Genomic DNA, 14,148 nt, shown 5'->3' with positions numbered 1-14,148 from the left:
AACACTGGAGCAATATGTGTGTGTGTGTGTGTGTGTGTGATGTTCAACATCACAGAAAACAGGTAAGTAAACAATAGAAAGCAGCATGGAGGCCAGTGAAAATGTTGTGGCGGTTACTTTTTTATATCTGGTAGGTGCTCAATCACTGTTAACTCAGTGCAGACTAATTTGGAATGATGTTCGAATGCCACTTGTACAGATATGGAGGAAATTTGCCACAAAAGGGACAAAAATTAGTTTTTCCACCCTGTTGTCCTGATTTTTTTACTGTTGATCAGAGCAAACAGACCGTGAGCTGATAAGTACCCGTGACTACTGTGGAGACATTTGTCCATTGAATGACTTTGGCTTCCAACCTTTCCCTTTAAAGACAAAATCCACATATCAGTGGGTGTTCATGTTTTTTTTCTGTCCAGTGTGAAAGAGACTTGATATTGTTCAAAGTTTTTTTTTCCTCAGTGGAAATTCAAATTTAAAATGTTTTACAGTGATAATATTATTCAACACATTTCCTGGATAATCTCATGGCATTGCACTGCTCTGGTCATTTGTGTTGATTTCTTCACCTCTGTCTTTGGAAAAACATGTAGATGGTGATCATTCGGTAGGGTCAGTGGCTCTAAATACTACAATAACCAAAAGCCTCTTTAGAGACTGCCTTTGAAGACGAGGCCAGTCAGAGGCCTGGCAAATTCAGAACGCTTTACTGATGCCAGTGGGAACAAAAGACTACACCACAGTTGCCCAATCTATCTAAAACTGACCCTGAAACTGTAAAAGGGAACTAATTTAAACCGCTGACGCTTTGATCAGGGTTTGAGGAGGTCGAGTCAACAGCTACAGCTGGCTACAGGATTTACTTACTCACTAAAAATGCCCCTTTTGAGTTTTGTACGATCTTTCTCTTTCAGTTATTTCCACAAGCTTGAACCTTTGACTTTTCATCACAGAGATTTTCTAACATAGTTTCTGTCTTCTTTTCTACTGATGATTTAAGTGGGAAACTTTGAAAATGCAATCACTTTCATCTTCATTGTATTGGAAATGAATGATTCTTTTACTTCACCATCTCTGAACCCCAAAATTACTCCTCACACTTTTTAAGTAATTTCTCAGTGTAATCATAAAAAGGATCCAATAAAAATCTCATTTACTCTCACATTCTGCTGGTCTGACTACAATCTGTCCCTGTCATCAAGCTCTGTCCCGAGCATCAAGGCCTAATTACTAATAGCAACCAGTTGAATTGTCCTGTCACACACTGTATGTAACAGAGATGGGATGGCATGTTTTCAATCACATCCGAACTGTATGTATAAACAATAAAGTGGAATCTTACTTTTTCGGGGGCACCTGGCCCACATTGACCCGGACACAGATGACCTTGCGTGTCTGCATCCCCACTGAGCAGGAGGCATCATCGCCCCGCGCTCGGCCCACAGACGAATTGGTGGCTGGGATGGAGGAGTCCTCGATGCACTGCCCCCACGAGCCCGTCTGCCAGTGGTACACAGTGCAGGGATGGTCATTGCAGTTCCTCACCTCCTGCAGGGCGCTGACATTGGGACACTGGATTCCACCTGAGAAATGATGGAGCACAAAGCAGTGTAAATGTCGTCTCTATACAACAGATGAAATCAAAATAACAACCAAATTTCCAGAATAATTGTTGACATTGTATAATTCTGCACATCATGGACACATTACATTTGTATGTCATGTATGTAAAACCGTGTTTTGGCTTAAAATACCTCATTTTGCTGGTACAATTTGGGTTGAAAAGGAAGTCATGTCTCAGGAAAAAACATCTGCTCTTTGTGGCACAATTCCATTGGAAAAACACCAAAATCTCAGTAATAAAACTACCGCTGTAAGTGGCAGAGTTCCAGCAGGTAATGCAGTGATGTCTCTGTAAAATACAATCACTTTTGGTGGCACTATTCACGATGGGAACACAGGGATGGGTCACCAAAAGCAACAAACTGGGTTTGTCGTTTGTTGTTCCTTAACAATTGTCTGCAATTTGGCAGGTGTTTTTCCTTGATAACATACAATTCACAATCCACTTGACCTCCAGATGACAAAGTTAGCTCATCTACTACGTCACTTTAGAAATAATGACGTATGAAACTTACATCTTTAACATTTCTTAGGTTTGCAGAAAAGTACAATGCAAACATTATCTCTTGCCTGGAAATGACATCAGCATGTATACAGGAAGATGCAAAGCCTTCTGTGAGAGTCTGCAGCACCCGAGTCTGGTCTCTGTATTGATTCTGGTCGGACACATTTCTATATCCAGTTTTTTTTTCTCTCTATCTGGTTGGTGGTTTGACTCACAGTTGCGTTACAGATTTTTAATCAATAATTTTTATCCTAATTATTGTTATTTCATCATTCATGTTGCATTCACTCATTTCAACACAGTTTGACATAAATAGGTGAAACAGACATGACCTCGAAACAACACATTACATGTTGGTGGTCCAAAATATGTTAAAATTACATGCTGGCAACATAAAAGCAATGCCAATGCAAAGTCCTTTACAAATGGTCGCAGCTTCTTAATTTGTGTGTCCACCATGACAAAAGATCCTTGGTAACTTTGCATTGGCTTTTCTTTTGTGTTGCCAGCATGTAATTTCTTTTTACACATTTCATGCCTACCACCATGAAATCTGTTCAGACTTTGTGTCCATCTCACATAGTTCAATCAGGCTACTCGTTTTCCTCTCATTCAGTGATGTTATTGTTTTTACTATACCTCTTTTCTGGGAAAAGCACTTTGACTTACACTCAGTGCATGAGTTGTGCTGTATGAATTACGTATTTTTTTTTTTACTGAATTCAAATTTCAGTGTCAATGTCCATGTTATTAACAACAAACTGAGCAGTGGCACACTGGAACGACTGGTCAGTTAGTAAAAAAAAAAATAGCTAACTTGACTGTACAAAGAGAGATACCGTCAAAAAAACGTATTTCTTTAATAGAAAATCCAAGGAAATAACACCAAGTACTGAGAATGATGCTCAAATCGAGCTATATTTTGTCTTTGAAACACTTTGCACATATATCAGGTTCTATTATTTTTCAGCAAATAGGATTAACCTACAGCTACAGCAATCATAAATTATTTTCTCTTTTTCTCTATTGGCTGGCAGTATGGTGTTAGCTATCCCATGTTGTATGTGTCTGTGTGCAGCACAATAGATTAGCTTTTAGCTTTGATTTTCTCATAACTCTGGAAAACAAACAATGCTGAAAGCAGGATGAGAGATAAATCAGAGTGTCACTGGAGGACAACCACTCACGAGGTATGACAGAGATGAGATGACCCAGGGGGGGCGAATGTCGATACTGAAGCCAGAAGCCTGGATATGGACCCAGGTGGGGTGTGCACACCATGTGACCCTCTTCACTATGTAAACTTATCATTTACAGCAGCTATCACCTTGGGAAAAGAGAACCCCCGAGGAGAACGTCAGCCATTAGCGCCTCAGAAGGCACTGAATGTCATCTTCCAGCCAGAGACGGAGCGTTTGAATTGGACAAGAGGAAGCCTTAGACAGAAGATATGGCTGACCTCTGTGTAATAGCACAGGGGTCAGTTAGAAATATATTACTGGATTTCATTAGGGCAGTCATTTATCAGGCATGGAGCTCATTATCCCATAGAAGGACTCACCATTAGTGTTGCATTGGCTAATTAAATAGTTAACTGATAGATATTTAAGCACTAAAACTCAACATGTATTTGAAAAACGTAACACTCAAATGGCTGCGGATTAGCTTTGTCATTTTGCTGCCCTGTTAACAATTCTTCAACAGATTATACTGTGTATCATCATCATTATCTTCACATATTATTGACTTTGTGGATTATTAAATTAATTACCTAACACTACCTTGACAGGCAATAATCCCTCCTGACATACAGTATTTGCCTTGACCTGAATAATTAGCTCATACCAACATTAGTGCACGCTGCCTTGGTACTCTTTGTTTAGTGTGAGAGCGTCAATGTGATTATGCAGCTAATTGTTTATTGAAACCAGCCTGTAGGCTATATGGTACATAGCATATTGTAACACTTGACGGATACATTTTTTTTTTACTTTCATACAATAAAATGCAAAATATGACATGTTTCAACAAATTTTACTGTGTTTTTTTTTTATTGTTTCTCCTCTACTGCAATCTGTTTGGATGCCATAGGAATGAAAAGTTAGCTAAGAAAATGAAAAAACAGTCTCATGTTTGTGCATTAAGAGCAGAGCTGACTGATCTCTGAGGAGCGCCTGCCCCCTGGCTCTACAGGTACAAATCACGTTTGCTCCGCATTAAATGATATACGTGGTGTAAAAGTGAGAATGCACAGCAATTGTTATTTTTGAGCAAAAAAAAAAAAAAAAAAAAAAAACAGCATCTGAGACTTGTATTGTGAGAAAAATATTGTGCAGGTGTGCACTCTCATTGCACAACTTCAAATACTGTTTTGGGTACGCGCCAATTTTGGGTGTTTGTCATGCACCATATTCACTGCAGCGTCTATAGCAAAAAAGTGAGTTTATGTTTTATAATTTGTGATTTGTACAATAGGAATTTTGCACATGCAATGAAGAATTTGAAGGCGTAACTGCTGTGTTATGATTTTGGGAGAAAATCCAGTATACAACTATATCAAGTATACAACTCCTACAGCATTTTCCCTCTGTGACTTCATATTTACTGATAAACATGTATCACTACTTTCTACAGCTACAAATTTCTTTGCTCCAATGATACCTTCATATCATATTCAAAAGACAGAGTTCAGTCTTTGTAGGTGGGATTCTTGCACTTATCCTTTCCATTCTGCTGCTCTTTGCTCTATCTTTCGACCTATGCTGAATACTTAAGTCCTTTCCAGCCTGTCTAACTTTGATATAGCTGATGGCCTGAAGACGACTTTGTGACTTGATGCTTCATTTAGCACACACCACATCAACCTGTCTGGCTCCGTGCTCTGTCGATCCTCATCCATCTATCACCTCAGCGATGTCTGCCTCTTAAATGATCGGAAAGCTAATAAACAAGTTGCAGCTTGCAGCCTTCAGCGTGTTCCGGCATGGACTTCCTCCTGATGCCCAGCACGGGCATCAATATTCATAAGGAAATCTATTATGTACAGCATGGATACTTAACTTGCTTTGCTTGCACTTTAGCAAAATGACAGCAGGCCAGGGGCCAGTCGCAGCAGCCCCATTCATGTTTCTTGGATTTTAGAACATTTCAAGGTTTTAAGGTCATTTGTAGGATGTAAGGATTTTTTTTAAGGATTTTAGGACATATCTAGGATTTTAGGACATTTCTCAGATTTTAGGATATTTCTAAGGTTTTAGAATGCTTCTGGGACTAAAGGACATGTCTGGATTTAAGGACATTTCTAGGATTTTAGGTCTTCTCCAGGATTTCAGGACATTAGGGGCTTAGCTAGGACCTCTGTGCAGGGGTGCAGAGGATCCTCCACTGGCATTTTTTTTGACAAACAAGCTCTATTTTGATGCTGTTTTCTGTGCCCTGGTACCTCGTGTTTTCAAAATACAAATACAAATCCCATTTGGAATCACTACTTTAATGTGAATTAGAAAATGACTGGAGGGCCACCCAGCACCAGATTTGGCTGTAAGTTGAGTATTACTGATGTACATTATGAGCCAGCTCCTTACTTCGGCGTGGATGCTGCGTTGTTGTTGCTGTTGTGAGTTTGCCAAAGACAGAATGTCACATGTCAATGTGTTCCAGAAGTCACACGGCAAGAGCTGTTTAAATGATAGCAGGGACGTAAAAGACAAAAGTCTGATCTGCTGCCAAGCCATGCGCGAACCATATGTGCTGCTTCTTGTTTTTTTCTCACAGTGAGGTTTGGTGAGAATGGCTCAGTTCTCACAGTATGATTGGCAGCTTGGAGAGCAGTGCTTTAACCCAGAGGCACTCGCCTCAGTATCATTCCAGCCCCATTTAGATACCCATGCCTCACCTTGGGGTTTGAACCACTTAATGCTAAGGAATACTCAATTCTACTACTAGAGCGTAAGAGCTTTATTTCTATTCTAAAAGCACAGGGATCCTGCTGGGCCAGCACATCAGTAGGAAGATATTACATCAAGGTAGACACATTTCTATATGCCTCTAGTTAAACATATGACTACATCAGCAAAAATCGCTTGCTGTCATCTAAAAACATCAAATATGTATGTACCGAAGATTGGATTGACCAATGACAGCAGGGAGGGACCTTGAACAGAAGCAAAGACAACATCCGTTTTTTTTAAAAAAGGAAAGAGAATAATTATACAATAAAGTTTGACAATATGATGATAAACATTAGGCTTTAAGCTCCCAATAGTTAAGCTGGCTTGCTATCCTTCCAGTCACTTCTTACCCTGCATCACAGTAACCCACGCCACAACCTTTGCAGTTGCTGTAGAGGAGCACACAGAACAATTCCTTTCACTTTGACATTTCTGTCCTGGTATTGTGGTAAATGAAGATGAGAAGGAAATGAGATATGCAGTGAAAATTAGTTTTAAAGGACCAGTGTGTAAGATTTAGGGGGACATATAGGCAGAAATGTAATATAATGTAATAAATATGTTTTCTTTAGTGCAAAATCATCTGAAAATAAGAACTGCTGTGTTCTACTTACCTTTGTATAAGCTGTTTATATCTAAATAGGGAGCAGGTCTTCATTTAAGGAGATTGCTATGTTGTATCGCCATATTTCTACAGTAGCCCAGAATGAACAAACCAAACACTGTAGATGGGGGATGTAGGCTGTAGATATGGCCATTTGCATTTTTGTGTCGGCATCCGCAGTAAGAAGCCCAAGTGCAATGAGCAGTGCTGGACTTACACTAATGTGTAACATGAAACTACTTTATTCAGTGTTTCAAGCTGTTTAAATCATCTGGTCTGTTTGTTTTGGAGAGGAAGAGACCTCTGAGGATAATTTGGCTTTTGGTTAAAACCTTTTGATATCTGGATCGTAAGTTACTGGAAAAAGAAGCTGACCACACATCTTGGACAAATGACCCATAGCAAGGCGCTAAACTACATCTAAAATACATTATTTGTAAGTGAAACTGATTCGTTCAGTGTTTTTACCAGTTTAAATCACCAGTTCTGTTTGTTCTGGAAAGGAGGAAATCTCTGCTGATAATTTGTCTCCGGTAAAAACCTCCTGCACATCTGTATTAGAAATAAGGTGAGCACACATCAAGAGGTGAGCGGCCTGCGATGGACATACATGATTTGTAAAGTGAAACTGTTTCATTCAGTGTTTTTAGCAGTTTTAATTGGTCTATTTGTTTTGGAGAGGAAGGGGTCTCTGGGGATAAGTCAGCTCCTGTTAAAAACATCCTTAACAACAAGCATTGAAGGAATTACAGCCAGGAGAAGTTTAAGCTGGCTTGCAATCTGCCATTCACTGCTAGACGTAACCAAATGCCCCTTAATCTTACACACTTCACCTTTAAGACTTTCTTTCACTCTACTACCAGCATCACTGTGGTTCTAGTTCAACATAGGTTTGTCAGGGCAAACAGACTACTGATCTTTCTGGATAGCTGGGTTGGTGTTACGGTTAGGGTTGGGATTTCTAATTGATTGAAATGTCCATGTGAGTCCCATATATTTGCAAAAACTCTACTAGCTTTGACCTTGTGTTGCAGGACATAGAAGTTCTTACCTTCTCCTGCGTTATAGGCGAGGATGGAGCGAGCTCTGGTCTGCTTGCCTTCTGTATTTTTTCCAGAGCAGGTGTGGGAGCACAGAGACCACTGGGTCCAGGGGCTCAGAGCACAGTCCTTTGGGCAAGGCACTTCACAGATGGCCGGCATGGGCAGGATGGCGTCACGGCAGAGCTGCCTCTCCACATATTCACCTGGATGGACACGAGCAGATTCTGGGTGTTAGCAATGTAACAGAAGACAAAAAAGGGTAAAAGATGATCATATACTGTATATCAAACCATTAAAATCTTTTAATAAGAAACACAACAGAGCTTGCCAAATTGTTTTGCCAAATTGTGTTATTTTCCAGCAGCACTACAAGTGAGCAGTCTGGATTGTTATTTTCTTGGTAAACACCAAAAATGGTCACTTAGAGGCTCAAAAAGGAAACCCAGTATTGATAACAATTCATCAGAGTAGTCATCAACTTGAGAAATTCAAATAAGCTGAATAAGATATTCATTCAATATTCAGAAATTATTTTAAAAAACATTCTTAAACTGCAATTGAGACATGAAATTCTAGTTGTGTTTTTCCCCCAAAACAGAAAAAAAAAAACTCAAAGACAAGATGAAAATCATGAAAGATTAGCTTATAATATAAAATTAAAATGTCCATGTCTTTATCAGTCAACACTAAGGTTTACAAGAGTGAAACGAACATGAGGGTGCACAGATTAAGACCAGTGACTTTGCCATGGACCTTGAGCAGATTCATCTCAAAATCAATGTGTCTGAGCAGAGTGTGTTGGGTAATGTATCTTCCACAGAGTCAACTGACAGTAAAACAATACTATATATCATGAACCCTTATTGGAAAAGAGGGTCCACAGCACTGTTTTTCTATGTTGCTGTGACTGAAGTTGGACACACACACACACACACACACAAACACAAACATGTTAAAATCCATACGAGCTTAACCTGCTTGTTTCATTTGGTGGAAGGGGTCTCTGGACTCTTTAAAGCACAAATCTGAAGACATTTTCAAATAAAAGTGTGATTTTTTCATGTGATCAAAACTGTTCAGAGTTGTAGTGTTAAACACTTGCCAAAAGCATTTCCTCATTAGATTTCAAGACTTCAAACCAATCAGATCAAATGTTGTGGTATTTTGTCTTAACTTACTAAATATAGTCTGTGGTCTAAATTGGAGCAACCTCTGACTACATCGAGTCAGTCTGGCCCATATGTGTATGCATTTCTTCAATCAAAATGCTGTAAATAGCCTTGATCCTTATGAATAATTGTCAAATGTTAAATTCATAATATCACTTAACTTGACATTAAATCTTAAACATACTTCACTCTGACACAGTTCACTAAATCAGATGTGTTTTGAGTGGAGAAAATCAATGTTTGAAAATATAAAGGCAAATAAATGTTTAAAAAGCTAAAACATTTCAAACTGGGTCAATTTTTGACCTAGTGATTTTTTGTGTGAAAGTATTTAATCATCCTCGGAATTAAAAAATCAGATGCAATGTATTTTGCTAGTTTTGTGGATTTTTTTATCCAAGTTTTTTATTATGATGATAGCAACGCTGGAAACATTACTGTCATGAAAAAACTAATTTCCTTATGGAGCCTTACAGAGCGAAATGCACAGATCTATTGCTGAAACACTGACGGATAAGCATGGATTGCAGGAACATTACGTTCTTCAAACAAATACTCCTAAATGACGTAAGGAAAAAGGACGTCTGATTTATGTTTGAGGTCCTTTCAAGGATTTGGGGGTGTAGGTGCTGAGATGCTGACGTGGCCAATATTGATCTAGGTCTGCAGGCTGTCCTCACTCTTATCCCATTCAACCCCAGCCCATCCTGTGGCTGAAGGACCATATCTGTGAAAATCTCATTGTGAAGTGCTGAGAGAATGGCGACCAGTGAGTCGAATGACACGTCTAGGACCCCAGGGAAAAACAGATCCATTTTCATCAGAAGGAGACAACAAGAGATCAATAAGAGGCCAGTGAAGAGAAACTCTGAGGGATGCCACATGGCTATGGGGGTGGGGCAGGGGTGCTTTGGTGAGGGGGGGCAGATGGAGCCTTGACTTCCATGTGATTGATGCTGAAGGAAATCATTACAGTGTCTGTATGAAACTGATGGCTATCATGATGTCTTTTGTTACTGCAGCACTGCATGGGTTCAACTGTAGTTCTTGGTAATCAAAAACACACCATAATGTAGTCAGAAAGGTGAGACTGTTAACAATACATACGATACATGTTGTTGTTTTATCTTCAAGTTCAGAGTATATCTGACTCTGCACAACCTTAACCAACATGCGCTAACCCCGCCAACAACAACAACAACAATCATGGCGGATTACAATGTTGTGTTTGTGCTGCTGAAGCTACTGACCGTGATATGGCTTTCATACAAATGTCTCCTTTCTAGCTCGATTCGTATTCTCCGCCATCTTCTTCTTCCTGTGTTTGCTTACATCACACGAGTTTTATGTGCACGCTCCGTATCTTATTCCCTGTTTTTGGTGTATTTCTGTGGCAGCGTTACAGTGCTACTTACAGGCCTGGCATATATACTACAACGTTTTCAGTGGTTTTGTGTGGACACACACATTTCTTGAGATGATTCTGTGTTTATGGAATTTTTTTTTAAAACGGAAAAGTAATAGATTGGTTCTGTCTCCGTGTGGATGTGGCCTTAAACTCTAATTACTCATGAATACACCTGAACTTGAGCCTTTTGACTAGAAAATATTTGGTATCTTCCCCAAAAAATGATAAGGTATGTAATTACATAAGTGTGCCACGATTCAGTTCCCTTCCTATCATGCCCTGAATCATCTTGCATTAACATTATTCCACCTCAGCAGGTTGACACTTAATTCCCCAGATCCACTTAATTTCAACCAATCCAACAGCATCCAATCAAGTTGCTGCAGAGAACCAAGAAAAACCAACATTACATTACTGAGCGCCTTTTAGAAAAAATAATACGAAATCTGATTTTGTTTACATATAAAAACTGCAGTCATACAACAATAATAATATTTGCAGCATGCATAATGTGCTGGTTGAAAATAACACGCAGAGGAACAACAATTTCCAAAATCGTTCAATATTTGAAGTTGCTCAAAGCACGGAAAGTTGAGGTTATTATTAACATAGTCAATGAACTAATGCTTAGCTACCAATTGCTTAACTGCTACATTTTTTTTGACTAACATGTTTGAAACCAATTCAAATTTTAAAAAGCAGTCATGATATTTTGGTGTCATTACTTTTGAGGAAAAGTGCATTATGGACTCAAAATGTAGGAGTTACTTGTGACTTGCAAAACAATGACTAACACCTAAGACTTCTAACTTCACCATCAAGCAAAAAATATTCCAGCTGTACACAATATACTTCTATCAAAACTACTAAAGAGATTGCCATGAAATTTCCCTTTACACTTTATGCTCTTTGTTTGTCCTCACCAACTGATGACAAACTTTACATTTTCACTAATGCTAAGACAAGAGAACGCATGACTTTGCCACAGTTTGACAGAGGTGCCAGATCAGAAAAAGTCCATATGGCTTATTTTATGAATGGCAATGTCAAAATTACCTTTTCTTGTCATTTAGGATGGAGGTTGGGTTTCCTATAGGCAACCGCATAATATGCCACAGTTTGACATAAGAAGGTAAGATGCATTCCAGCAAAATGCTGAATTATACCTCCCAGAGGGAGTAACAAAAAATGTTTCACTTTTTGGTAAACGAAAGATTTTCAGTGTAAATGAAAGTCATATTCAAAGAAGCCTTGTAAGCATAGCATGGAGGAAGACTTTCAGAGAAAGCACCTTCCTTCTCTCCTGTTCCACACGGTGTTCAAAATCATTCTGTTAAACTCACAGATCTGAGAAGCTGAAGCGATATCAGTTCACCCTGAGCTCAGCAAGCAATTGAAGCGATCAAAGGGACAATTTTCTTTCTAACATTACACACATCAGACAAGTCAAACCGCTGTCTGAACCTCTGTTGATGGAAATGTACCAGACGGAGGCTGACATCTCCTCTATTCAATTCTGCCACATCCGGGGGAGATTGCCTCTCACACAGTCAGACGTAATGGGGAAGAAAGGCAGACTAAATCCAAGCTGACTGTGTTGAGCAGGCTGTGCTAATCTAATTTACCAATAAGTTTGATTCAACAGGGTTCCATGAAAGGAAGCCTGCACCTCTTTAGCTGAGTGCCTTTCTGAAAAGGCAAGGAGAGGAAGAAATAAAGAAAGATGAAGATGAGGTCACCTTGGGGTATTTTTATGGCTGACACTACTTACCCGGATGTATTCACCAGTCATTTAAAAGGATCCAGATGATAAAGAGTGCCCCAAGGAATAGAGGAAGGGCTAAAAGATGGAGTGATGATATGATGAATATGTCGGGGATGGCTAAAGGATAAGTGATACTGTCGGATTTCTTCTTCATCTAAGAATGTGTGGACACCACAGTCTATACTGATTCTAATAGAAAATAAATGGCATACTTCTTTTTGTCTTCTTTTTCTCTCTGTTATTCTTTTTCTCACAAAAACAAGTATGTGTCTTGCAGTAAATTTTCTGTTCTGTAGTAGTTTTTTGTGTAGTTCTCTACACGGGGTTACAGTTGATTGCTCCTTTAGGTGTGGTTAGTAGAGGGTCTCTGGCATCCCTGTCGCTGTAATTACAGCTATGGTCTTAGCTACAGCTGTGGCTAGGTTTTTTATGATCACTAATACTTCAAATACCTCTTTTAGTGTCTGTAACACGGTCTATGAATTGGCTGTACAGTCTGGTAAAACAGTGATAATTAACTTAAGGTTAAATCTGGCCTCTGATAGGGTAGGCATTTTCTAATTAACAGTAAAAAAAAAAAAAAAAAATATAAAAATATAAAATATATACATATATAATAAAAAAAAATAATATAAGGATATTTGATGTTCTCCACATCGCTGGCTTCTTAATCATTATGATTCTTAAAAACAAATGTTTATCAGAAAAAATATTCCACCACAATCTAGCGGTGGGAATCACCAGTGGCCCCATGGTACAGATATTATCATAATACTTAAGTCACAATATTATTTTTATGGAAGCAATAAACTGAAAACTAGTGGAGTGAAAAGCAATCAATTTTATTATACTAGTAGGCTACCAAAAGTTGAATTTGGATTTTCAATATTATTAAGTTATATAATAACAAATCAATACTTTGCTCTTGTATGTAATATATGAGTCCATTTTCACAAAAATGTCCACCTTTTTGCCACCTAGAACTGAGCCCAGCTACAACTGTTGCAGTCTTAACATTCAGCTGCGTCTTTGTTTCTTAACTGATTAAAACGCCAGAGGAAAAACTCCAGCAGCATGTTAAACAGCATGTTTCACATGTCTGCCATGCTTCGCTGCAGACCTACTGTAGATCTGAACCTTAAGAAATTGAAAACTATCATAAAGGTCTCAGCGGTGTTCATATGTCCCACTGCTTCATAATAAATGATCTTTCAAGGACAATTTTCCTTTAATTTTTCAGGAGAAAGAGAATGAAAATAATGAGTTGCCGAGAACAAGTCAGTTTGGGATGAGGAAGATGGTAATCACTGCTTCTGCAACAACACGGAGCGCTGCAGCCAGTGAATGGGGACCTTGATTATGAGTATAATATGGAATCTGATGAACAACCCCAACTTTCTCTCTTTCTCTCTCTATTTCTCGTTCTCCCCTGAGCCCTCATTAGCAGCTACTGTTATAGTTCAGGAATTTACCCATAATTGCAACCCCCCCTCCCCCCGCCACAGACAAATATGCATATACACAGATAATTTTTATTTTTTTAAAAAGGGGAAAAAAAGGACTAGAAAGATTGGATGGCAATATTTAGGTCAAAAGTGATTGCTAAGTCATCCACTCATCTGTAGCTGCTTGGCATTGTACCAGCTTATAAAATTGTACCTAGGTTTTTAAAAAATATATATTTTATTTTTATTGTTATTGTACACTATTTGTGACTACATTATCTAAATCTTACATCACACTTTTTTTTTTTTTTTAAACTTATTTTTTTAATTAAATCTTGAGGAGTTCTGGCTCCTACAGTTTATGTATTTATGTTTGTTGATTTTCCTCAGACCTCCTCTGAGAATACGTGACAGTGACGGAAGTTGAGCTTTAGCATCTCTTTGATTTAGACGAATTTGAATTTGATTAACAAAAATAAACAGCAATCAAAGACCAAGAAATGTATTTAGCACAATCCCAGTTGTTTTCTGGGGATGATGAAGCGTCTGCATTTGAAGACTTGGGAATGAGAACAGGTTATCCCCGAAGACAAGATATGTGTGTTAAGTTATTTTACAGTGGCTTCATTCCTCTCACTG

General features: G+C 38.6%; 1 protein-coding gene across 1 annotated transcript in view; it reads right to left on the bottom strand.

Moving 5' to 3' along the window:
- The window catches only part of thsd7aa (thrombospondin, type I, domain containing 7Aa), a 136,435-nt gene that overhangs the window by 39,356 nt on the left and 82,931 nt on the right, over window positions 1-14,148 (bottom strand). Inside the window, exons 7-8 of the mRNA XM_042506803.1 lie at window positions 7,731-7,925; window positions 1,340-1,580 (exon numbers count right to left, since the gene is read on the bottom strand). Coding sequence (XP_042362737.1) covers window positions 1,340-1,580; window positions 7,731-7,925 — 436 coding nt within the window. The remainder of the gene's footprint in view (window positions 1-1,339; window positions 1,581-7,730; window positions 7,926-14,148) is intronic.

This window comes from Plectropomus leopardus, chromosome 18 (assembly GCF_008729295.1).
Source record: "Plectropomus leopardus isolate mb chromosome 18, YSFRI_Pleo_2.0, whole genome shotgun sequence".
Classification (NCBI taxonomy): domain Eukaryota; kingdom Metazoa; phylum Chordata; class Actinopteri; order Perciformes; family Serranidae; genus Plectropomus; species Plectropomus leopardus.
This window is presented reverse-complemented; position numbering and strand designations above follow the sequence as displayed.